Source organism: Vipera berus (assembly GCF_964194415.1).
Source record: "Vipera berus genome assembly, chromosome: 4".
NCBI classification, from domain to species: Eukaryota; Metazoa; Chordata; class Lepidosauria; order Squamata; family Viperidae; genus Vipera; species Vipera berus.
In genome coordinates this window covers 24,249,957-24,277,721 of record NC_138206.1, presented here as the reverse complement: position 1 = coordinate 24,277,721, position 27,765 = coordinate 24,249,957, and the positions used below count along the sequence as shown (strand labels likewise).

At 37.8% G+C, this 27,765-nt stretch overlaps 1 protein-coding gene across 1 annotated transcript in view; it reads right to left on the bottom strand.

The window, feature by feature from the left end:
* MTUS2 (microtubule associated scaffold protein 2) overlaps positions 1-27,765 on the bottom strand; it is a gene marked incomplete at its 5' end in the record, with an annotated part of 205,844 nt that overhangs the window by 147,758 nt on the left and 30,321 nt on the right. Inside the window, one exon of the mRNA XM_081327497.1 lies at positions 21,528-21,731. Coding sequence (XP_081183623.1) covers positions 21,528-21,731 — 204 coding nt within the window. The remainder of the gene's footprint in view (positions 1-21,527; positions 21,732-27,765) is intronic.

Sequence of the window (27,765 nt, the reverse complement as noted above, 5' to 3'; positions counted from 1 at the left end):
AAATTTTTACTGAGACACAATATATTACAAACACCTCTTAGCACATTTCCAGACTGAATAGAAGGATTCTAAGTGCAGCTTCTTTTGGCAGATAAGGATCCCAAGAGAGTTCTTGCTATTGCAAAGTTTATGTTTGCAGCCTGTATAGTGCACATGCTGTTGTCAGCATAGTAGGCTAGGCATGACCACAGTCCTTTTTATTATGCATGATACACTGTAATTTGTAAAGTACATATTGTATTTTTTCCCTTTTGCCACAATAAAGTTTGACTGACTTGGCCATAAGAAGCTTTCAAGTAATTTAAACTCATTCAGTGGATTCTCTCTTTGCTTATTCCAAGCCTGAGATAATTAAACACATTGCTATAAAATGATCAATATCAGTGAACTGGAGCTAACTAATACATATATGTTACAGAAGAAAACTAAACTCCTGCCTGAAAATTAAGCTCATTTGCAATAAAATGTTGAAATAAGTCTTTCAATTAATTCAGTCTTTAAGAATGCCAGACCACTGGTGGCGCATGATAGTGGAATGCAGTGCTTTCTCTTGAAGAGAAGAGATTGTTGTCTATGTATCTATATATCTTCTATAATATCTATATCTATATATCTATTGATGTATCTATGGATAGATAGATAGATAGATAGATAGATAGATAGATAGATAGATAGATAGACAGACAGACAGACAGACAGACAGACAGATACACATATACACACAGAGATATACAGTATATCATCACTATCCTCATTTTAGCCATTGCAAGTTGAAGGCTCTTCTGCATGTTTCCAACTAATATGGTCTTGAACTTTCTTTTGCCAATTGGACCCAGTATACTTGCTGATGTTGTCAATCTATCTTGCTTTAGGTCTCTTTCGCGGATGTTTTTTATCAAGTGGGATCCATTCTGTGACTACCTTGGTCCACCTGCCATCAGTTCTTGCTATGTGACTGGACCCATTTTATATATATGATTGCATTATAATCCCAGAATATAAAGAGTTACTTATTGAATGAACAAGCTTGTTGAACTTTGTTATTGCTAATAATGCTAAGCTTCCATTAGACAGTGTAATCTAGAGCACATGTCCAATTCAAATTATAACAACAAAAGGGATGAAGTCTTTTATAATATAACATCTTTCACAGTCATTTCTTGACTGCACTCAGGTTCACAGATCACAAGAATAGCAATAAAAAATTAGAAATAGTACAAATCTCAGTTGGAGAGGAGTCATAAAAATAATACAATAAAACCTATTCAGATTTTACTAAGGAACTTGCACAAATGAAAAGTAGCTTTCCCAGGGCATGAAACTGTAATACTACTGAAGATCTGGAAACATGCAAATATCTCTTCAATATGTAATTTATTTTGTTTTATCGCTTGAACTAAAGCAATAAATATTTGAATACAGTGAGATGATCTGATTTCTTTGACAAATCGCTGAGGAAAGCAGCAAAGATGTAGGAAATAATCCAAATCACTGAATTGCTATTTAATATAGTCATTGTGATCAATTTAAGAGTATCGTATATATATATATATATATATATATATATATGTGGCTATAAAGCATGAAAGTATATCATTAGTCAGTCTCTCTCCCATTCATTTGTTCATATTATATATATGAATGAAGGGGAGAGAAAGAGACAGAGAAACTGACTAATGATTTACTTTCATGCTTTATAGCCACACAGTATTTATATGAAATGCCAACAAAAGTCTCCATTAGTCAATAAAAATAAAAATTAATTAAATATCTACCCTTGACACTGGAGAATTTATCAGTATTGCTATTCTGTGAGCATTAGAAAAAAGAGGACAATTTCACATCAAAGACAAGCACAGAGGGCAAGCCATTTGAAGCAACCAGCTTTTCTTAATCTCCATTTCCAGTAATTGTCAGTAACTCAAAAATAAAAATCTAACTGGGTCAATAAAATGGGGTCATCCCCCCTAGTAAGCTTTTCCAAATAAACAATAAAGAAATTACCTCTATTTTGAAAATGAGGTTTTAGTTTAAGATTAAGATAATAATTTAAGAATCTTCTCTTTGTCTCCTTTGGTGCTATCTGAAAGCAAAATGTGTAAGGAAAATACATTTTCTAAAAGGAAGATCACGGTATAATAAGAATGCTTCTTTGCAATGATACTTTAACAATTTCTTTTGTATTCTGCATGAAAACATCTAAGATCTGTTATGTGCAACCAAATAGTGTCAGGGTCAGGGCAACTCCTGAATAGCCTGAAGCTCTGGAAACACACAAATTGTGTAACAGGCAAAGTGCAGTAACAACAGCTTTGCTATACATTGAGTATAGTTACCCTAATTTTGGCACATATTCACCATGGTGGCTAAGCCAAAGAATAGCAATAGCACTTAGACTTATATACTGCTTCATGGTGCTTTATAGCCCTCCCTAAGCAGTTTTACAGAGTCAGCATATTGTCCGTAACAATCTGGGTCCTTATTTTACTAACGTTGGAAGGATGGAAGGCCAAGTCAACCTTGAGCTGATCAGGATCGAACTCCTGTCAGTGGGCAGAGTCAGCTTGCAATACTGCATTCTAACCACTGCACTGTCATGGCGCTTCTTCTCATTGTTATGTTATTCATTAAGGGTATGTTAAATCAGAAAACATGGCAACTGCTCATTTGAGCCAGTAGAGTCAAAGGTTGGTGGTCTCATTCTCATAGAAACCATCTCAGTATACCCCTGTCTTGGTCTCATGGCTTAGTAGTCATTGTTGTCATTACCATATTTACCCGGTGTTTTCTCTCTTCCAGTGGTGAGTAACAAAAAATAAGGCTTCCACAGCTTGTGTCCTTTCCTGTCTAGTTAAAAGGGAAAAAAAAATGAAAAGAAAATAAATGATGTAATCCCTTAGCACTGCAGATTGAGGTTAGGGAAGGGAGCATCCTTTGTAGGGAGACTAACATCAAGGCAGATAAATAGAATTAGGCTTCATTACAAAAAAAGGAAAAGAGGGGATGTAAAAATTTTTTTTTAACTTTAAGCAGTTTCATGAAAAACTATGATAAAGAGTACAAAAGCACCGGATTGCTCAAATTAGAGACGGCATCACTTACAATAAAACAACAACAACAACAACAATAATAATAAGGTTTAAGATAAGATGATGCTGATTTGCTGGTAATTATGATTGCTCTGATGCAAATAGTGCCAGTTGGCAAAAAAATACACAAGGGCTGAACTTGTATAGAGATAAGAAGCAATAAAAAGTAAAGGTAAAGGTTCCCCCGCACATGCGTGCTAGTCGTTTCCAACTCTAGGGGCCGGTGCTCATCTCCGTTTCAAAGCCGAAGAGCCAGCGCTTGTCCGAGGACGTCTCTGTGGTCATGTGGCCGGCATGACTAGACACCAAAGGCGCACAGAACGCTGTTACCTTCCCACCGTAGTGGTCCCTATTTTTCTACTTGCATTTTTACATGCTTTCGAACTGCTAGGTTGGCAGAAGCTGGGACGAGTAACAGGCGCTCACTCTGTTACGCGGCACTCGGGATTCGACCCGCCAAACTGCCGACCTTCTGATCAACAAGCTCAGCGTCCTAACCCACTGAGCCACCGCGTCCCTTAAGAAGCAATAGACACATTTAAATAACACATCTAGAAGAAGCATTAAACTCAGCATAATTCTTAGATAGTTTTTCCAATTTTGCTAGACCATGGCTTTTAACCCCATGAAACCTGTTAATTAAAAGAAAATACCCAGAACCACTTATCTACAAAACAGCAGCTGTGATGTTTACTTGTGAGAACAAGTCCTCTGTCAGCCCTTCAAGGTAGGTCAGACAAAAAGCACCAGTCATGAGTACAAACGCTACTTTAATCATAAAATTACATTACAAAAAAACTTGCAAGTCTGAAAGTACATCTCTCTCCACCTTTGTCTTCACAGTCCAAGAAACTAGAGAGGGCTCCTTCTAAGATATTTGCCACATACCCATTGCTCCTGTGGGGTAAGCTGTTCATTTTACTGACCATTGCCTAGACTGCTGCTGCTGTTTATCAAGGACATTCTCAAAAGCCATTACATCTCCTGCCTTTTCACTGTTATCTTAGAAAATACTTAGGGGGTCATGATTTTATTTATTTATTATTTTTATTTATTTATTTATTTTCCTTTAGCCTGTAGATTCAACTAATATCACCCTTGATTAAATAAAGAGGCAATTGGAGGCAATTGGAAATGCAAATGATGCCTCAAGGAAAGTTATCTGCCACTATAATAGAATTTCCTGGAAAGTATCCCAAGAATCTGTGTCTGTAAACACAGTTGAAAAGTTAGAGATTAACTTTTCCTAGGACTCATCTGTAAGGTTGTATTCATGTCTGTATCTTCTGTCTAGCTTAGGCTTGGGTATTCTATGGCCTGCAGGCCACTTCCATACCTTTGGCTGTGCCTGTCCCGCCCATGGCTATGGCCCTCTTCTTTGGCCCTCCACAACAGTCCTAGTTTTGCATGTGGCCCCTTGGGAAAATCAGTTGCCCACCCCTGATCTAGCCAGTAAACAATTTCATTGTTTTAAATGTCCTATAATTTTAGAATTGCAAGCCATCCAAAGTCAAATGAATGAATGAAAACACTTTCATTGGTTAGTGTCATAGTAGGAGTTTCCTAGAGAGCCCTCAAACATGGCTTCATTGGCTAATCTTTAGTCAGCAGAGTCACAAAGCAAAAGCATTGTCATGGTGGTGAAATTCTTACTACCTCAATGTTCATGTACAGAGAGGGGGAAAATTTCAGGAAAAAAGCCACAAAGCAAATGCAAAACTTTGTTCTTCCTGCACTGAAGTATAAATCCAGATTTGGATTTCTGGTGCTGATAATTCCAAGAAAAACAACATGCTTTAAACATTTCTCCTACATTTGTCTTTATCTAATTAAAGTCTTAAACTTACACACTTTAAAAAAATAACAAGCACAATTTCCAATTCAAGACATGTATGTCTTTTGAGAACTGACCTTTACAACCAATTCTTTGCATTTTCATCTGCAAGTAACAGTGTGAAATCAAGATGTATAAAAATAAAACATTGACAGCTTCCAGCTTGTGCCTTGATTGCTGAGTTTCCTTCACAAAATCACTTGCAATGCAACATTTGGGGACATCTGACAGGGCAGCCACCAGTTTTTCAGATCTTAGATGAACTCAAAAATTGTGTCTACCCACTCTTTTTATTACATTTTATTAAATTTCCTCCCTTTGCATAACACCGCATACTCTTAAAGAGAATAATATGTATGTTAGGCATGTATTGAGATGGATATTGTGACATTGGGAAAACAGACCAGGTAGGACAGAACAGTAAAATTAAAACAGCTCTTCGGTTTTATCTCTTATGTGCTTTCATCATGTACAGGAAGTAGGAGAAAGAAAAGATGTCATTCTTGAAATGTAAGGATTAGGCCTTGGTAATTTTGAATAATCCTTATCAGAAGAGTACATCAATAGGAAAAATATGTTATAAAATATATCCTCCAACTCACTGTGCTGCTTTTCTTGAAGTAATCAGAAAAACTTGGAATATGATTATAAAATGTAATATTTAGGATATTTATTTATTTGTAATATTTGTAGACAGCCCCAGTTGTGAGATTCTAGGTAATACACACTAAGATACCAAATTCAAACATGCCCTGGAGTGTGTGAGTCACTAGACAAAAACCCTGTTGCCTAATCTAAATCTCATGTACTTCCTGTGGAAGTGAGACTCTTAACAGATATTCTCAATATGTTTGGACGAGACAAGGACCAACAATTTTGGCAATGTAATACCTGCTTCAATCTGAAGTTATACCACTGCACTGTGTAGGTGATCATCAGTAGTGAGCCTGTAATCTATGGGCAACTAGTGCAATGACTTCAAAAGCAGTTTTATCCCGCAGTGTTCCGATTGCCCCATCACCAGTCTGGTTGCTGCATTGAAGACTACTTTAACTAACATGTGTATTTTGTTTTAATCCTTATGACAGCTTTGTAATATAAGCATTATTATCCTTATTCTGCCAATCAAAAGATCAAGTATACACAAAAAAAGGCTGAAGGCAAAGTTAATGGCAGAGCTGAATCTAGTAAGGTCCCTGCTCTGTTGCTCAGCCACTGATCCAGCACGCTCTCTCATTGGAACACACCACACTGCTGAATTCAGGTGTAACTTTTCCAAATCTACGTGGTAGTAGCAGATTGGAATTATACTTTCCACATGCATACACTTGCGCCTAATAAATTTTCAGTGTGAATGATTATATTTGACAATTTGGAAAGTCACCATCTGTATGCACTGGATTAATTAGAAATAATGAACAACCTTGCAATGTATGGCAGTGAAAGTTGGACCATAAGAAAGGCTGAGCGCCAAAGAATCGAGGCCTTTGAACTATGGTGCTGGAGAAGACTCCTGCGAGTCCCTTGGACTGCAAGGCGATCAAACCGGTCAGTCCTAGAGGAGATCAACCCTGACTGCTCTTTAGAAGGCCAGATCCTGAAGCTAAAACTCAAATACTTTGGCCACCTAATGAGAAGGAAGGACTCACTGGAGAAGAGCCGAATGCTGGGAAAGATTGAGGGCAATAGAAGAAAGGGACGACAGAGAATGAGGTGGGTGGATGGAGTCACTGAAGCAGTAGGCGTGAGCTTAAATGGACTCCAGAAGATGGTAGAGGACAGGAAGGCCTGGAGGAACGTTGTCCATAGGGTCGCGATGGGTCGGACACGACTTCGCAGCTAACAACAACAACAACAACAGTGAACAACCACTATGGCTGCTATTATAGCCTATGTCCCTTTTTCTAGCATTCCACTGAATGCCAAAAAGTTGCCAAGTTGCTCCTGTAATTGACTCCAGTGCCTTGAGCAATGCAATCTCGATTCTGTGCATTGGTTATTATTTCAGAAGTAGTTATCTGGGTGACTACTGCTATAACTGCCACTGTCCTCAAAGTCTTCTGTTCTGATTGACAGCTTCCCTATCTGCTCTTCAAATCCAACAGTCATAAATACCCAAAATAAATAAGAAAAGAGGTAACTCTACAGCAAACTCTATTCTGAAATTCTTTTTGAATCTGGAGTCAGTTATATGTCAGAAGGAGATCACATTGAAAGAAAAGCTAGTGTTTATCTAAATTTTCTATTAAAAAAATATGGTATCTACATGTAAGTGGCAGATCTACCCAACAGTAATCCATTTCATCTTGTGTTTTCCATAAAATGTCCAGTGGGGATTACTGTAATCAGAGTTTTCAGTGACTTTCTCAGCCTGAGTTAGTATCGCTATTATATTATTAAAAAAGTAAAAATCTTTTTTTTAAAAAAACAGCAATGTCATTTTTAATAATATAATGTAATATAATAATTCTGTTTTTTTTCTTTATTAAATAAGGCATTTTCCCACTGTCAGTCAAATTCAACACTCAACACAAAGAGAAGAGTTGGCATTAATTCTGAATGGAATTTATTAATTCTGGGAAAAAAAAGGTGGGCTGCAATGAAGGAACATTCAAGGGAATGTAAAACAGCAGCAGTCCTATTTCCCTTCTTATTGGTGTTATGTACAGGATGTATAGGAGGCTACATAAATCTGTTTTTTACTGTGTACAAATGAAGATCCAAGAAAGATCACAAACCTGGAACTAAGGTATCATGCTTGATGGCCCTTAAAATTCCATATTTTTTGTCCTTTATTAAAATTCCATATTTTTTGTCCTTTATTTCTAGAGTGCATTCAATCAACTTTGGAAGCAGCAATGGAAAAAAACAACACACCAAATACTTCACACACTGAAAAATAATGTTCAGAATTCTGTACAAGGAAGAGTTTCAGTCAAAACATCAAAAGTATCGTCCACTTTTCCACTAATGTTGTTTGAATTGTGTTGACACAATACAAGACTTTCAGTGAGAGAAAAGCTGCTTATACAAATACCACTTGTAAAAAGAGCAACAGCTAATATCTACAATTTCCACAGAAAAATAGAAAGAAGGAAAGTAATTACATTGGCTAAGAAAGAAGGCATTGTCCTTGGTGTTAAGAAAACTGAGCTATTCTATGTCCGCTGTTGGATATATACTTTTAAATGAATGCTTAGGGGGCTTGTTATTAGTCCGCACTGAAGGTTACAACTTGTAAGTCAATATGAGGCTGATTTGTCAGCACTAGAAAAAACACATCATAAACATTTTTAGTATCACTCAATATTCTAAAAGTCCACAAAGTCTACCTTTCTTCTCCAATACATTCTAAAAGGAAGACACTTAATATCTCCAAGAATTTCCTTACATTCTTTAAAATTCTACGGCAAGTACTTAAATCTATGCCTGATATAATGTTGACTGTTTCCTAACATTTTTCAGGGTTATTTTTAAAATTGTTTAGAGTTACATGAAAAAGGGACGCAGTGGCTCAGTGGGTTAGGACGCTGAGCTTATTGATCAGAAGGTCAGCAGTTTGGTGAGTCAAATCCCGAGTGCCGCGTAGCACCGTGAGCACCTGTTACTCATCCCAGCTTCTGCCAACCTAGCAGTTCGAAAGCACGTAAAAATGCAAGTAGAAAAATAGGGACCACTCCGGTGGGAAGGTAACAGCGTTCCGTGTGCCTTTGGCGTCTAGTCATGCCGGCCACATGACCACGGAGACGTCCTCGGACAAGCGCTGGCTCTTCAGCTTTGAAACAGAGATGAGCACCGGCCCCTAGAGTTGGAAACGACTAGCACGCATGTGCGGGGGAACCTTTACCTTCACCTTACATGAAAAAAAATATAGTGTGTAAATGAGGGACATATTTGTAATCACATAAAGGGCCTTTGCCAATAATTAAACACATACTGTATATATACTGTATACTGTATTTGAAATCTTGGTAATAGACACTATCATCAACATACATTCATCACAACAATATTTCTAGTTTATCACCTTCCATCTGTATTGGACTTCTGATCATCATCAGTCACCATGGCTATTAGGAATAGAATTTCTAATTTCTCCCAAGCACCTATTGTAATAAATATTTCTAGATGAAAGGCGAAATCAGTGATTCTATTAGTTGTTTTTTTTTAAAAAAAAATTCATTTCTAATGTAATTTGCAGATTTTTTTAAGGAGACATGAAGCAGTAGCGATTAGACAGCCAGGTCTCTGGGTATTTTAATATAGATTCTTGCACTGAGTGGCAGGTTGAACTCAGTGACCTACTGTAATTGGCCTCTTCCAACTTTATAGTTCTATGATTCTTCAATTCTATGAGTCAACTAATGATCCCAACGTGGATTTATATAATTCCTGTATAAATCATCTGCAGACATGCAGTATAGATTAGAAGATCAGTCCATGGACTATATAAGTCAGGTCAGACTTCTCTTAACCATCATCTCCTTGTGAACAACAGGAAATCTCTCTCTCTGGAATTTATATTTTTAATTTATTTGTTGTTCTACCAAAGTACTCAGGATGATTAAGTATAGTACAAAATCAGTCACATCAAACCTAGATATTAGAACACCATCAGTATGTGGAAGTCAAAGGCAAAATAAACAGTGAAAAATTAGATACTGTAAATATCAGAATAACACAAGGAAAATAAAAATTTAAGAGATTTCAGGTATGGTGCATTATTTTTTAAACAGCAAAAGTATTTGGATATTCTCATGCTGTTTGCTTGTCTCTCAGCCTCAGTCCTCATCTTGTGGAAAATATGGCTATTGATTGATTGTCTTTGTGTGGTTCAGCTGGCCAATTTTAGAGGTTTGAGTTTCATAGATTTATTCTATGGAAACCAGATTGCTCAATATTTCTGAACACGCATAGACATTAGCCTGCAGAAATTTTAACTTACTGCCGTTCAACTATCTGGCTACATCTTTCCATCACCTCTATCAGCAGGACAAAATGTACAATAATGATGCTGACTGGAGTGCCCAATAATCTACCAGCATCAGGGTGGAAAGGTTTGCTGTAACTACCCAAACTGTCTCTTTTCACTGTTACAATTTATTTAAATTCTTCAACATGAGGCAAACAGCACATATTTTAAACCCTCGTGTAAGTTAATAAATTGGGCACATGAGAGCTGCAGCACTTTCTGCAGAGCCAAACTTGCTCTCTCTCACACACTGGGGAGCTGATAATAAGATGGGAAAATTTGCATACTGCTACACTCTTGTCTCTATTTTTGTTCCAACTGAAAGTTAAGAAGCTATCTTTTTAAAAAAGTCACGTGGCAAGAATCAAATGGAGCAAACTGAAAAGCTTTAAGATGATTCGCACTAGGCAGTCCAGGTTAATAATCTCACTCTTGCATTTAAACAAAACGGGCTCATTGTTTTGATTGTGATTTGCAAACAAGCCTAACCAACACAACATTTTTCTCTAATGATATTGTCACCACAGGTATACTTTACGACAATCTATATGGAAGGCAATTTTGCCTTCCTCCCCCTCTCTCCCCCCCCCCCCCGGCCTCCAAGGGAGCAGAATAAATGATTGTGAGCAAGCAGTATTAGTACTACCATGGGTTCTTCATGTGTCAGTTTCCAATGTTTTCTGATAATTGCTCCCCCAGAAGGAAACTTATATGAAAATTCCCCACCCCCCATCCCAGTAGCTTGTGTATTTGACAGTAGGCCTCGAAATGTTATTTTCCTACCATTGTGAGATTAAGACCCAAATTAAATGGAAAAACAAAATGTTTCTTTGCTTTGTGTACTCTGCAGAGCAAAAGCCTATCAAATAGCTAGTTTTCATGACAACTTATAGCCTGGGGTGAGTCTCCAGAGACTATCAATCAGCAAGCCTGAAAAAGTAATTGTTTAAGCAGTTATCACTTAGTTTTCAATTTACAGTTTATTGTTTTCTGACAGTCTATTTCCATTTCTATGCCAGTCACCTCCAGACCACCTAAAGAGCTCACCCAGCTGGCCTAAATTTTATCTCTCTCAGAGCAGAAGGCACAACTGTCACGGGTGAGACTCCAGCTTCACCCCATAATCTAGGAAACGTGTTATTGTTTGATTACAGCATTCATTTCCTTACTTTTCTGAACATAAAACCAGTATGTAGTCAAAAAACAGTGCCGCTTTTCAATTTCCCTTTTCTAGCCTAGTTTTTAGTTAAGAATTTACCCTTCTCCTTCTGACCGAATGTCTTTTCTTCTTTTTCAACATCCAACACATGCTATCATGCTGAATGTTCTTCAAATCATCATTTCTTTTGGTTCCTTTTTTATGCTTCTTTATATGCTCTCAGAATGTGAGATCTTACAGTATAAAGCATGCCTAGAGGACTCCAACATTAATACAATATATGTATATCTCTGATACAGCCTTTTTATTTTGGTCAGTTCTGGAAAATCAAAAAGCCATGTGATTTCTTTAGAAAGCTCATTCAGATGAACTAGTGGAAAAATAAGGAGTTTCCTCCCTCAAAGTCATTGCCTCCCTCAATTTTCCTCAAAGTAGGAAAAATTCAGTTCAGTTTCTGAATCTCAGAGAAATGGTAATTCAAATCCTTAGCAGAAATGTGCAACAAGATAAAAACAGAAGGGACTTTTATCTCTTCTCTTCCTTCTCTTTGTTACTTTTAGATACTGAGTTCTAGTTCATTGCAACTCAAGACTTGTTGTTGTTAGTTGTGAAGTCATGTCCGACCCATCGCAACCCCATGGACAACGTTCCTCCAGGCCTTCCTGTCCTCTACCATCTTCTGGAGTCCATTTAAGCTCACGCCTACTGCTTCAGTTACTCCATCCAGCCACCTCATTCTCTGTCGTCCCCTTCTTCTCTTGCCCTCAATCTTTCCCAGCATTAGGCTCTTCTCCAGTGAGTCCTTCCTTCTCATTAGGTGGCCAAAGTATTTGAGTTTTAGCTTCAGGATCTGGCCTTCTAAAGAGCAGTCAGGGTTGATCTCCTCTAGGACTGACCAGTTTGATCGCCTTGCAGTCCAAGGGACTCGCAGGAGTCTTCTCCAGCACCAGAGTTCAAAGGCCTCAATTCTTTGGCGCTCAGCCTTTCTTATGGTCCAATTTTCACAGTCGTACATTGCAAATGGGAAGACCATAGCCTTGACTATACGCGCTTTTGTTGACAGGGTGATGTCTCTGCTTTTTAGTGTGCTGTCTAGATTTGCCATGGCTTTCCTCCCCAGAAGCAAGCGTCTTTTAATTTCTTGGCTGCAGTCCCCATCTGCGGTGATCTTGGAGCCCAGGAAAATAAAATCTGTCACTACCTCCATTTCTTCCCCATCTATTTGCCAGGAATTGAGAGGGCTGGATGCCATGATCTTGGTTTTCTTAATGTTAAGTTTCAAGCCAACTTTTGCACTCTCCTTCTTCACCCACAACAAGAGGCTCTTTAGTTCCTCTTCACTTTCTGCCATTAGAGTGGTATCATCTGCATATCTTAGGTTGTTGATGTTTCTTCCGGCAATCTTAATTCCAACTTTTGATTCATCTAGCCCTGCCTTTCTCATGATGTGCTCTGCATATAAGTTAAATAGGCAAGGCGACAGTATACAGCCTTGCCGGACTCCTTTCCCAATTTTGAACCAATCAGTGGTTCCGTGTCCAGTTCTCACTGTTGCTTCTTGGCCCGCATATAGGTTTCTCAAGAGACAAATAAGATGGTCTGGTATGCCCATCTCTTTAAGGACTTGCCACAGTTTGTTGTGATCCACACAATCAAAGGCTTTAGCATAGTCAATGAAGCAGAAGTAGGAACTCCCTAGCTTTCTCCATAATCCAGTGTATGTTGGCAATTTGATCTCTAGTTCCTCTGCCTCTTTGAAATCCTGCCTGTACTTCTGGAAGTTCTCGATCCACATACTGCTGTAGTCTAGCTTGTAGGATTTTAAGCATAACTTTACTAGCATGTGAAATGAGTGCAATGGTGTGATAGTTTGAACATTCTTTGGCACTGCCTTTCTTTGGAATTGGAACGTAAACTGATCTTTTCCAATCCTGTGGCCACTGTTGAGTTTTCCAAATTTGCTGGCAAATTGAGTGTAGCACTTTTACTGCATCGTATTTTAAGATTTTGAATAGCTCAGCTGGAATACTGTCACCTCCACTAGCTTTGTTGTTGCTCAGCTTTCCTAAGGCCCACTTCACTTCACATTCTAGGATGTCTGGCTCGAGGTCAGTGACCACCTCATCGTGGCTATCGGGAACATTAAGCTTGTTCTTGTATAGTTCTTCTGTGTAATTTTGTCACCTCTTCTTAATCTCTTCTGCCTCTGTTAGGTCCCTGCCATTTTGGTCCTTTATCATGCCCATTTTTGCATGAAACGTTCCTTTCGTCTCTCCAATTTTCTTGAAGAGATCTCTGGTCCTCCCTATTCTATTGTTTTCTTCTATTTCTTTGCACTGTTCATTTAAGAAGACATTCTTATCTCTTCTAGCTATTCTCTGAAATTCTGCATTCAATTGGGTGTATCTTTCTTTTTCTCCCTTGCCTTTCGCTTCCCTCCTTTCCTCAGCTATTTGCAAAGCTTCCTCAGACAGCCATTTTGCTTTCTTGCATTTCTTTTTCTTTGGGATAGTTTTAGTTGCTACCTGTTGTACAATGTTGCAAACCTCCATCCATAGTTCTTCAGGCACTCTGTCTATCAGATCAAATTCCTTAAATCTATTTGTCACCTCTACTGTATATTCATCAAGGATATGATTTAGTTCATAACTGAGTGGCCTAGTGCTTTTCCCTACTTTCTTCAGTTTAAGCCTAAATTTTGCAATGAGAAGCTCATGGTCTGAGCCACAGTCAGCTCCTGGTCTTGTTTTTACTGACTGTATAGAGCTTCTCCATCTTTGGCTGCAGAGCATATAGTCAATTTGATTTCTATGTTGACCGTCTGGTGATGTCCATGTGTAGAGCCGTCTCTTGGGTTGTTGAAAAAGAGTGTTTGCTATGACCATCGTATTCTCTTGACAAAATTCTGTCAGCCTGTGCCCTGCTTCATTTTGTACTCCAAGGCCAAACTTGCCTGTTATTCCAGTTATCTTTTAGCTTCCTACTTTAGCATTCCAATCCTCCATGATGATAAGGACATCATTTTTTGGTGTTAGTTCTATAAGGTGCTGTAGGGCTTCATAGAACCGGTCAATTTCATCCTCTTCAGCACCGGTGGTTGGGGCATAGACTTGGACTACTGTGATACTGAATGGTTTGCCTTGGATTCGAACTGAGATCATTCTGTCATTTTGAGGATTGTATCCCAGTATTGCTTTTCCTACTCTTTTATTGACTATGAAGGCTACTCCATTTCTTCTGAGGGATTCTTGCCCACAGTAGTATACCTGATGGTCATCTGAATTAAATTCACCCATTTCTGTCCATTTTAGTTTGCTGATTCCTAAGATGTCAATGTTCAGTCTTGTCATCTCTTCTTTGACCACGTCCAGCTTTCCTTGATTCATGGATCTTACATTCCAGGTTCCTATGGAGAAAAAATCTTTACAGCATTGGACTTTCCTTTCCCCACCAGATACATCCACAGCTGACTGTCCTTTTGGCTTTGGCCCAGTTGCTTCATTCTTTGTGGCGCTACTAATACTAGCCCTCTGCTCTTCCCCAGTAGCATATTGGACACCTTCTGACCTGAGGGGCTCATCTTCCAGCATCATATCTTTTTTCCTTTGGGTAATGTCCATGGGGTTTTCATGGCAAAGATACTGGAGTGGGTTGCCATTTCCTTCTCCAGTGGATCACGTTTTGTCAGAACTCTCTGCTATGACCTGTCCGTCTTGGGTGGCCCTGCACGGCATAGCTCATAGCTTCATTGAATTACGCAAGCCCCTTCACCACGACAAGGCAGTAATCCATGAAGGGGAACTCAAGACTAAAGTCCCCTAAATGTATTCCTTGCAGAAGTTACAGAAGTTTACAATTAAAATGCAAATTTGGAGTTATGAACTATACAGAGGGGAAGAGGACACATTTTTTCCACCTTTATCTTCTTTTTATTGCTTTTTGAAGCGAAAACTTTAAATCAGGCCAAATGTTGGGTCTTCAACAACAATGCAATGATTACTCTGAAGAATATCAAAAGCTCTGTATTATTTCTTCAAGATGGAGGGAAAAAATGGCAAACAGAGCGCCTAGATTCTATACAACTTTTACCACCCTAAAACTGGAGATTCCCAGATTCTGGCTTCCAGTGACAAAAGGTAAGTTAATGCCTACATTTTTCTTCACTCTGCAGGGATTGCAGGGGCATTATGGCCAAAAGGCAGCTGGATGTGATGTCCAGACTGCTAAAAATCTTCTTAGGAAAAAAGAGAGATGGAGACATTGCCCATATGCACTTCTCAACAGCTGATTTTTGTGAATAGATAGCAGAAATTAACATTTTTGCAGCTGCCTGTGATCATGTGGGTTCTATCATGGTATGAACCTTAAATGCAGCCTTTCGTGGATTCATAGTTTGAGCAAACCTCATCCTTTTAATCACTTTGGAGTTTATTATTTTTTTTGTACTGCCTCTTTAAAATTGAAAATCTTCAGAACTGCAAGCCTGCAAGTTGCTGGATGAGTTCTCCTTCAATCCATTTAAAAAGAAAGGAAACTATGTCTTTTCAGCTTCATAAGATCTTTATTTTGAAATTTTTGGCAATATACAGCAAACGAGTGATTTTAGAGTTGTTTTTAAAGAGTTTAAATGCAAAGCTTAAATGAATTTAGCATCATGTGAGAAAAATCTGTTTTGTTTTCACTTCAATGCAAAACAAGACTCTGAAGGTCAATTGTTAAAGCACAAAAAGACTGCTTTAATTAAAACATTTGAACTGTGTGGGAGGTGTGCTGTCCTGCTCTCTCTTGCTCGCTCTCTCTCTCTCTCTCTCTCTCTCTCTCTCTCTCTCTCTCTCTCTCTCTCACACACACACACACACACACACACACTCACACACAGAGTATAAGGAGTCTTTATTAAGGCTTCTGAGTCTGAATTGGTATTCCCCAGAGATTCCCTGTGCTAGCATTGGCTCGACCCTAATAAGTTCCACAGGCTACTCAAATGAAGTCAACTCTAGTCCTTAATGCAAAGGTAAGTCCGGTCTACTTGTCAAAGTCAAGTTCCAAGACAAAGGCGAGTCCACAGGCAAAGGCAAGATGAGGCAAAGGCAAATCTGAAAGACAAGGGAAGTCCACAGGCAAAGGCAAAACAAGACTACAGCTGAAGAGAAACATACAAAATTCAAGGCAAGAACACACAGCAAGGAAACAAACATGTTATTCCCAGCATCATCTCCATCTGTCTGCTGTGCTAAATAGCCAGCTTCTGGTAACACCCATTAAGAGGGGCGAGGAAGCCTCCTCATGAGTAGCCAGGCTGACCTTTGCTGCTTTTGCCTTTTCTCTGTCCTGCATGTTCTTGGATCAGGTACAGAAGTCAGTTCTTCTTCCTCATTGCTGACTGGTTGCAGCTGCATGTTTTCCCTACCTGAAGCCTCAGATCTATCTTGCTGCATCTGTGTTTCAGCCAGTCACCCTCAGATGGCTACTTGCAGCCACTAACTAACTCCCCTCCTGGCATGCCCAGAACTGATTCATCCTCCTCCAAACAGACATTGGGAGAGGTATCTGGGGAAGTGTCTGGGTGAGTCATCACAGGGGCATATGTTCTTACTTTCCCCCCCTCAGTTGTTCTTTCCCTTTCCCTCCCTCACCCTGCTCTCTCTATAAATACATGTATTAGATTTTTTTGTTAGTTTTACCTGCTTAGCACAATTCTTAATAAAATTATTGAAAACAAAAATAAAAACTGGAGATTCCCACCAGCTGGAACCAATGCACTCAATATTCAGTTATATTGATTCTCCCATAAGAGGTATCTCCAATAGGCCAAACAGCACAGATTGTGTTCATCAGAAGAGATCCAATATCTGCTTAAGCCTGGTGAGTGATTAATATATCACAACTGTTGCTACAGTTCATTGTTATATGAAGACAACATATCCACAAGCAAGCAATATGTTATTCTCAAATGAGAGAGTAGCTGCTCTGTTTCCTAATTCTTTGGCCAGGGGTTCTTCCCAGGATTCATTAATTTCATGTAAAGCCAGATAAGCTACAGGTAGTCTTCAAGTTACAACTGAGCCCATTTTTTTGTTGCTTTACATGCAATCTTAAAGTAATGTGGTTGCATAGCCTCTTGCTTTATGACTGCACCACTTAGTGATGGAAAATCTGGTCCCAATTGTGGTTGCAAGTCAAGGATTACCTGTATGTGCATTCATTTTACAGGTACAGTAGATGGACTGAATAAATATGGAGACTGACAGCATTAACATTCCAAACTGCATTCCCCCACCTCCAATTAGGTTTCTAGGAGTACTCTAAATATGATGATTTGGTGGAGTAAAGAAGCTGGCTCAAACTGTTCCTCTGCACTTCAGAATGTTTAGAATGGTATCAGGATTCCTGCACTAGACAGAAGGTTGGACTAAAAGATCTTCAAAGTCCCTTCCAAGCCCATGATCCTGTGATGCTAGGTTTTGCAGTCACAGGAAGACTAGAAGGACCAAGATAAGGTACAAAGGACTTGAGACCAAACAAATCTGTTACAATAATCATGCAGATGTTAGTGATCCTTCCCACTGATAAACAACCTGCTCTCACGCCATGACAATGGAAAGGTGGGAAGAAGATGCATAAGGATTGGATTTCAAGAGTTCAGATTCCAGAATTCATCCCATCCCATCCCATCCCATCCATCCATCCATCCATCCATCCATCCATCCATCCATCCATCCATCCGCTTATAGTTGGCTATTGCTATCTCTACATTGTAATAGCTTTTCTAATATCTTTAAGAAAGCACCTTATCCAAGAGCTGTGTTCTTGAATCTCTGCCTGTTACCCTTCTGTTTGAATAATGGTTTGGGGAAAACCTGACCACCCTAGCAGTGGGGAAATCTTTAGAGTCTGAGAAAAAGAAGTAGGGGAGCTTCTTCCTTTCTGTCTTCAGTTGCTACTCAGTGGGGTATGTTCATTTTTAATCTATATATACTCAGGTCCTCATGTAGCATTTGCTTGTTTTAAGTTAAGAAATGTTGTCCTGTCATAAAAATAAAAAGGTATTGCTGAGAATTTTCTTTTTCGTTGTTTTATATTTTTTAAGCAAGAAAACTTTGCTACAGCTTCTGATACTCTAGAATGAGGCAGGAAATTATGCCATTCATGCCATACTTTCAAGATTTATTTTTCTCTGAAGAAGGAGGAAAAAAGAAAAAGTGCATCTGACATTTAAAGGAAGCAAAAACATTTTTCCATCTCCCCACTCCCCAAAGTCATCATTTTCATAGGTGATTAATGGTCCTGTAAAAGAAGCAGCAGGATACTTAGCCAACAAAAGGTTTTTTTATTGCATTGGAGAACAGCACATCAAGCAGAAAAATGCACTGATTTAATTTTACTTCTTATATCCTCCTTTTAGACTGGGGCAAATATATTTATCTGACCATATCCAGTTGTGAAGAATATGTAATTTAATAAAATATTATATATTTAAATGTGGTATTCCATACCTATTTGAATATTTTGGTTAGATCTTTGCCAGCATTATACTACAAATCTAACACTAGCCATTTCTCTGACTAATTGGTACAAGTTACATTCATAGTTGATTTTTATGTGAGCAAGAAGAACAGCAATCAAATTGAATGATAACCTCCCTGAAAACTCAATTTACTAAAATGCAATAAATACACTTTGTGCTGCATTCAGAGTTATTTTATTTCCTATCATTCTTAGTAAATAGAAAATATTCTTTAAAAAGTGTTTGTTTGTCACAGTATTATCATATTTATCGCATCTGTGAATATAAAACTGCATACTAATCACAACATATAACAACAGCAAACTCTAGCCCCACTTTAGAACAGCCACACATATATTTGTGTTTTTCTGTCATAATTAAGTTTGGGAAATTAGCATAGCTGGATGGTTAGATAAAATTACACCTAACACACCAAGATATGGCAAGTGAGCCATAAAACTCCTGGAATTATATATTAGTCCGATAGTGCTACTCCGACAAATTGAAGGAAAAGTCCTCTGAGGACCTAGTGTCCAGGGTCATCTGCAAAGGAGTAAAAAAAAGCAAGATGGTGGCCAAGATCTTGATGAGTAGAGCATTTGGGGCATTTCAGATAAACAGATGAGCTGTTGAGAGGAGAAAAGAGTTAAAATAATGTGAACAAAGCAATTTTTTATTTCTCAAGGGCTGCATTACTTGTGAAGAGCACACACCAATTACTATAGCTACTGAAAAAGCAATGGGCAGGAGCCAGAGTTAAAACTGAGTAAGCCCATATCTCTTCTCTTCAAACAGGGAAAGCTCTTATAGGATGTGTAAACTGATTACTTCCAAAAGACCATACAACAGGCCATATAACATTAATCAAAGGACTGCATGTACCAGTATTCTTTTTGGAGGGAGGAGTGCAATTTTGCTAGCTTGCATAGCTAGACAAAAGTATAGGTAGACCTTGGCCTTGTCTACCTGCAATTGAGTCCACAATTTTTGTTGTAAATAATTGGGGGTCATAAGTCGAGTCACCATGTTACCGGCCTTGATTTTTTTGCAACAGTCATCAACTAGTCACCACGCTCAGTAAATGAGTCACCATAGTCATTGAATCACATGGTTTAGGTCCAAAGTCAGCTTATCCAGTGGGAATTTTTTGCAGAAAACAGCAAAATATGTCATAAAACACAGTCAGGTTGTTGTGGGAAGTTGCAACTGGTCTTAAATATCAGCTGCTTCCCAAGTGACCAAAATGCAATCATGTGACTGGGGGGGGGGTAGTTCAACAGGTCATAAGTAACTTTTTCCAAGGCTGTCGTAACATTTGAATAGTCATTAAACAATCAGTTGTAAGTTGAGGACTACCTGTAATGTTTTGATTCATGCAAATATTCTAAGCCCATTCTGTGTGTAGTTTACCAACTTCTCTAATTATCTTCTGCATTCTAACTCTCCCTTGTCCCACAGCAATTAAATGTAAGACAAATAAATAATGTAAAGATAATCTAATTTCTTGAACTAGTTCAAAAATAGTTTTCTAATAATGACTATCTCATGCACAGAATATTCAGACTTTTTCAAAATGTACTTGAACCGAACATCTTTATTCTGGAAAAAAAAAGAAAAGAGAAACAAGAACAATGCTACAGGACATGTTTCTGATTCTCATGCCTCATATAATTTCCTATCTGTGATATGGATTACAGTAGGAACACATTCTGGATTAGGATCTCTGATGCTTTTTTAAAAAAGTCCATCTGGAAGCTTTTCCATTTTCCTTTCCTGAATAATGTAGTTTTGACTCTTTTCCTAAGACAATTAATTAATAGTGGCAGGAACAGGTTAGAAAACAAAAAACCTGAGAAAATTGACACCTAGCAGCCACTCTTCTAATTAAGAGCAATACAAGCTAAATTAGAAAAAGCAATTAATATTTCAGAATGAGCTAACCATACATAGTATTTGACAACTTCTCAAAACTCCAGCAAGAACTATGGTAGGTTTCCCACCCTGACAAATTTAAATCTCGTTTAATTTGTGTAAGCTCTCTTAACTCCTTGAACTTTCTCTACACATTCTGCTGTGTGCATCAGAGAAGCGTGATGGTACCAAAAGGCATTTGCATGTATTTGTACTTTGGCTATTTGTATTTTAGTAAGATGCTAAGCTCAAAGGATCTGGATGATTCCACCAATTATTAAATCTATTATGCAAGTGTAAGAAAGCCCTTGGGATTGATTGTGGCCTACTTTGTGTTTTATTTCTTGCAATTCATTTGAAATTAACATAAACACTGAAAGATTTAGGGCTCTACATCACTCAAAAGCCTCTGGCTTTTATACAAGCTGGCATCCTGAATTTGAACCACTTGAAGAGTGATAACAGTTGCTTTGAAATTGAGATGGTTCCAATATCTGGTCTTCAAAGAGAGAAGCTGACACTTTAAAACCCTCACAATCCTTCCTTGTGCTCTGAGTTCATGGAACATATAGATCCCATAATGAGAATACTCAGTGTCATGTGGTTATTCTTTACTTAAATAAACTTCTACTACAGAAAATAGTATTTGAGGTGAGGTTCAGCTAAGGGTTCTTTGTATTAAATGTAGAGAGACAACAGCCTTTTTTTCTTCCTTAACCATAGTGTGCTGAAGCAAGAAATCTACTGTTTATTTCTGTTTGAAAGTAGTTGATTTATTTGTATGTGTACATGCATAATATACGTAGAATGTTTGCATACAAAAATGTTTATGAGATGTAACCGTTCAGCTGTAACCTTTCAGCAACTTTTAGAAGAAAAGCCTATACAGGTAATTTATTATTAGAAAATACGTATCCAACATTATATATGTCATAAAATTCAACAGCAAACAGAAATGTGCTGCTAACACACAACAAGGAAGTAAGTATTCTTTATTTCTCTTTGTTTCTCTGCAACAGATATATCTGGAGTGAAAATCAAGTTGTTTGACTTACGGTTGGCTGTCTTGTTTTGATCAGTCTGGACTCTGTCATTTGATTTGCTTGAGATTGAGGAGATGCTGGAGCTCCTGACAAAACCAAAGGTGGTGAGTTTAGTTGATGGCAACCGTGAATAACCAGGAGGACGAAGTCCAGACTGACATGGTTTTGGAAGATTCGATTTTGTAGCATTTGGACTTGAGCCTTTTTTAAGATCAACTGGAAGAAAAAAAAATATTGCATGCATTTTTTTAAAAAAAATTGAGATGTATTGTTAAATCTTTTCAGAACAAGAATGGCATTGAAAAGAAATACATCCCTTGGAACTTTTTGACCATCCCAAATTTATTTATTTATGAATGTTATATAGCCACCCATCCCAAAAGAAGCGACTCTGGGCAGCATATAGCAAAAAAGAAAGTATAAAAACAATACATATGTCAAACACAATCACATTTTTAAAAAGTACACAAAAGAGATTCGATCAGCAATGGTTCTCACCCATCCCCAGAGATCACCAGCCTGATAACAAAGCCAGGTCTGAGGAACTCCCAGAAAATATGGAGGGATTTTTGTTATTGTTATTATTGTTATTCCTTGAGTTGGGTTGAGTGATGCTTCCATTTTGATTCCAATGGCCCCATCTGCTCCTCTTTAATGCACTTACATTTATTTTCTTAGGTTTCTGCAGCTGCTTCAAAGAATTGCAGTCAGGTCCATGTTCATGACAAAATATTTGGAATCAAATCTAAAGTGATGCACAACCAATTAGGTTTTTTAATGCAATAAATTAAAATGGATCAAAGGAAAACAACATGTAAGAAGCTATAAGCCAGCAACATAAAATTTGATTCATCATTATTTTTATTTATTTTTTCTTATGCCATTTCAGACTTTATTTTAAAATGACATTATTTTTAATTTATATGATTCTAGAGATGGAAATATCAAATATGCTTGATAAGTACAAATGCAAATCCATATAGAATTGTATAGTTTAGTATATCAATACAATTCTTATTATTTTTCATGCTTTCATGAGTTAAGGTGGGACTAGAATTCCATCTCCTAGTTTCTAGCCTGGTTCAAATTTTTTTAAGAACTTCAAAACATCTAGTTCAACAATCTGGCTCTCACAGTTCAACACACATCAGAACCACCTAACCAGGACAGGATTCATGAGGCTACTCCAATACTGTCAACGCACCATCTTCACATTCAAAAGGGAAATGTATGAGCAAATAAAAAGGACACCCATTGTATCCCCAATATCAGGAGTCACTGCAGAAACAGTCTTTCATGAACTAGAACACTGTGCATTTCAGAACTACACACCTAATTTTTGGTGCAGCTACATGGATGACACTAGGACTCCAAGGTTCCTCTCACAGTTACTGTTTTTGAGCCAGGTCTAGCCTAATCTGTACTTGTACCTTTGATTTTTCCTGCCTAAATGTAAAACTTTGCTTTTCTCCACATTAAAACTCATTTTGTTGGATAGGGCCCATTTTTCCAGTTTGTCTAGATCTTTCGGAATCCTGAGCTTGTCTTCTGGGGTGTTGGCTATTCCTGCCAGTTTAGTGTCACAGTAATAGTCTTTACATTATTTCTTCTTCTTCTTCTTCTTCTTCTTCTTCTTCTTCTTCTTCTTCTTCTTCTTCTTCTTCTTCTTCTTCTTCTTCTTCTTCTTCTTCTTCTTCTTCTTCTTCTTCTTCTTCTTCTTCTTCTTCTTCTTCTCATTTGATTTTCTTTTTTTCTTCCCAGTTCATTACTTTTGTTAGTTTACTATTTCTTCCAATCTGAGTTAATGAACTTTGGTCTACTTGACTAATGCTTCAGTCTCTCGAGTACCAGTTTTAATGTTTTAGTGTTTGTTGCTAATAAGATACCAAAATCTGTTAATTTAGCCAGAGTTTTTAATTAATTCCAAGATATAATATTTATTTATTTATTTATTTATTTATTTATTTATTTAATACTATTTCTATACCGCCCTTCTCCCGAAGGACTCAGGGCGGTGAACAGGGCAAGAATAAAAATACAGATTACAAAAGTTAAAACAAGATTAAATAAATGCCCACATACTAAAATACATCTTTAAAACCCAATAAAATAACCATAACAACCCCCCCCCAATCCCTTCATCAGGCCAGGCCAGCTTGTTCAAAAAAGTATCAATGTGGACAGGGAAATTGCAAAAGTTGTGGAGCTGGTGCTCAGTAGATAGGTGATGAAGGATTAACTATAAACTGCAAAATATATTGAGTTATTTTTAACAAAAGGAAAAAGGATTTTAAATGTCTTTTTAAATCTCTGAGCTAAATAATTTAACATGGGGGAAAAAAGAATATTGACTTAGTGACAGTGTGAAAAAAAGGTGAATTCCAGTGTATGAAAGGTTTTGAAATTAAATCTGTCAATTCTGGAGTATCCTTATGCATACTATGTCCGGAATGCAGAGGTTGGTTATTTGCTTGTAGGCATTGCTATTAAACATGGGATTTATTCCCTGTTTATATACAGCAACTTGCCCTGCCTGTGTTGGTGAAGATGTGGTTTTCTCCTTGGTAGTTCTTGGTTTCTTTCTACCAAGAAAACATCATCCCCACTAAGCTACTATATATAAACACATAATACAGCTATGAAAAGTGCAGAGGAAGGCAGTCAAAATGATCAACAAATCTCAAACATCTTCTTCATGAGAAAATGCCAGAATATCTGTGACTCTTCAGCTTGTACAAAAGATGACTAAGGCAGGAGGGGGCATGGCGATGTATAAACTCCTGAATGGTCTGGAGAAAATTGATAGAGAGAAACATTTTCCCTTTCTAAAAAGAAGGACCAGGCCTCATCCAAAAATGTGCTGATGATGAATAATTTGCATAGTTTTAAAGGGAGATTAAAGTCATGGGGGACTTGAATCAAAGACCTTTAAGCTAGAAGACTCAATTTTACATTTGAGTTGTAGGGGAACAACAATAACAAGAAGGTATCTTGTGAACATTATAGGGCAGACATGTCAAACACAAGGCCCGGGGGCCGGATCCGGCCCGTGAAGTGGTTTCATGCGGCCCGCGAAGCCATCCTGGAAACAGTGAGGGAATGGCCCCCACTGCCTTGGCCCTGGCCCAGAGACCCTCCTCCTGCCAGAGACCCTCAGATCTGTCCCACTCCTGCCCAGGCCCCCATAGGCACCCTTGATGCGAATGATGTAGAGCTGGCCACGCCCATGCAGTAGGCCATACACACTCTAGCCACGCCCACCCAGTAGGCCATGCCCACCCAGGCCACACCCACCCGGCCCCTTGAGGGCAACCGCAATGCTGATGCGGCCCTCAATGAAATTGAGTTTGACACCCCTGTTATAGGGGAATCTGGTTGAGAGGAAGAAGAGGCTGGTCTAAGATGGGTCGTGGTTTGATCCAACAAGGCAAAATACACTAGGGTACATTAAATGAATGATTATGACTAGGCTGTTGTACCTATTATGAAAGAAAATTAATGGCAGGCAAGGAATTTTGAAGCATCTCTACACGAAACTACATTTTTTAGTGACAGTTCAGTAAAATTCAATATAATCTTCTAACAAAGAGTTACAACAAAGGCACTTACTATTTAATAACTTTATTCATTAGAATTCCCCAACCATCTTTTTAGCAGTACTGAGTGCTCACATATTTATTAGGTGCACACAAATAATTGATCTATACACTGATAAAATTTGCATATAACATTCAACATTTTTTGTATACCCTTCCTTCAGAACTCAAGGTGGCCCTGACTCTGTTAGCCTTTTGTAAGGCTCTAAAGGTGTGGCTATGTGCTTGAGCCTGGAGTCTGGAGCCTGGGGGCCCATTACCTGGTTGCATTGTTATTTTTTACATAATTATTACAGTAATCTTTTACTGTGTATATGTATAATTTGTGAATATTTTTGTGGTTTTATGTGTTTTTATGATATTAATTATTGTGATTTTGTTCACCACCCAATTGGATTGTGAAGGGCAGCTACAGAAATGGAATAAATACATCAAATTATATAAGACTCAATATTTTGTACAATTAGGGATCAACAATGCACATCAGGGATCAACAATGCAGCATCTATGAGCCCAGTGTAAATGATGCTTGTATTGGCGCTAACCAAGATCCTGCTTTCTCTGATTTTAATTGTTCGAATTATTTGGATAAGACTTAGTGTATGACTCACCCTTGTTAAAGGAACCCTTAATGTGATTCATTTTGTTTCTGACAAGGACTATATGCAAACATTGTGGCTGATTTAGAAGATATTTTCAGACCCTCTGGAATCATATCCACATTTCACAACACCAACTAGCTTTCTTTAACATTCATTAGAGTAAATTATTATTATTATTATTATTATTATTATTATTATTATTATTATTATTATTATTATTAAAAAACACACCACTTTTGTTATGAGCATTCACTGGGCTCCAGCGTACAGTTCAAAAGCCCATGTGTGGACTTCCTCTCTGAAAATATGACCATTTTGTGTTTGAAAAGGAATAGAAAATTATATTTAAAACATGTTTACTTTTTTTTTTGCTTTAATGGGTGTTTTAATTAAATACATTTTAATCATAAGCATCACTTTTTCAGATCTGCCAACACAAGTAGAATAACACTTCAAAATGAACGTTGTCAGAATACTCTAGCTCCTGGCTGCTTGAAGACCCTCATAGATTTAATTATTATAGCATGTATTCTACAAAAATCAGTCTCTGTGAATCTTTTGCTATTTCTTGTCTGAAAATATGAAAATATTTCCAGGGAAATATTCTCTGGCATGAGACAAATATAATTCTGGTGCTCTAATGACGCCTGCAAATAATAATAGAAGAGAAATGGCAACACAAAAAAGATCCAGTGATGCACTTTCCATTATACATTCACTTTATTCAGAAACCAAAATAGAATCAGAACAAGCGGTGAATGCTGTGGAAAAAGCTGCAACTACATTTTGCAACTTCAGTTTTATGAAGAATCTCTGTGTGGTTCCATGAATTCAGAAATTAAGCATAACATATCTGGATTGCAAAATTCCAGATAACCCCAGATAACAGCAGTGAATTAAGGTTTTCTGAATCAAATCAAAAAATATCTTTATTATGGTCTTTGATCATCCTTTACAATAAAAAGAACACAGTAGAAAAAATATAGTTTAACGTAACAATTTGTTATTGGGAAAAAGAGAAAAATAATACAACAATAAAACAAATCTAATTAAAAGTTTGGTGAAGATATTTGGTCATCTGATTAGTGGGTGAGAGATTAGCAAAGTATTGGAGAATGAAGATAAAGTGGAAAAAGAACTGAGTCTTGCTCAATATTACCAGATGCAGTTTGCCATTAGAGTTAGAGGCTTAAAGGAGAATACTAAGGAAGATCTAAAGCAGCTGGTTTCTGAGGCTTTTGAAGAAGTGTTGAAACAGCCAGCATCTGAAATAAAAGGAGGCATGGATAAAGTGTTTCGTGTGAATTCATGGATTGCTAGACAGAGAAAGTTGCCTAGAGATGTGGTGGTATATTTTGCAAAAAGGGAAACTAGAGATGAAGTTATACGAGCTGCTTATGATACTAAAGTTGTGATTGCTAATCAAGAAGTTTTGGTCTTAAAAGAAATTCCTCCAAAGATTTTAAGGAGAAGGAAGGATTTTACATTCCTTGTGCAAGAGCTCAAGCAACGAGATATAAGGTTTAGATGGGAGATCCCAGCTGGGTTGATGGTGACGCACGAAGGTAAAAGGTACCGTCTGGTTACTGTGATGCAAGCGCGTGATTTCTATAATAATGTTTTAAATGCAACGCCATTAACATCTCTGGAAGCTGAAAAGGGATCTGGAGAAGGAGTGCATCAAGAGGTCGAAGGTGGTCAGATAGAAGACAACGGTGTTGGAAGAGATCAAGATACACTTCGTCGGATGATTTAATAGAACAGAGGGTGACGCGTGCTGCTGCAAAACGAGCTAAGAAGAGAAAATAGCAGGATTTGCAGAAGTCTATGGAATTTCTACGACGTATTCATAGTCAAGTATGGGAGGTGGGAAAAGATTTGGGTGTAGACGCAATATAGTTTTTACATGTGGTGGTTTTGTGGAAAGGGTGAGGTTTTTTTTGGATTAAAGTTTGGTGGAATATATAGAAGATTTCCAAATGGAGGTTAAAGTTTTGTTCGCAATTTTTTTATTGTTTGGAATAATTATAGATGTGCTGGAAGAGGAACGGC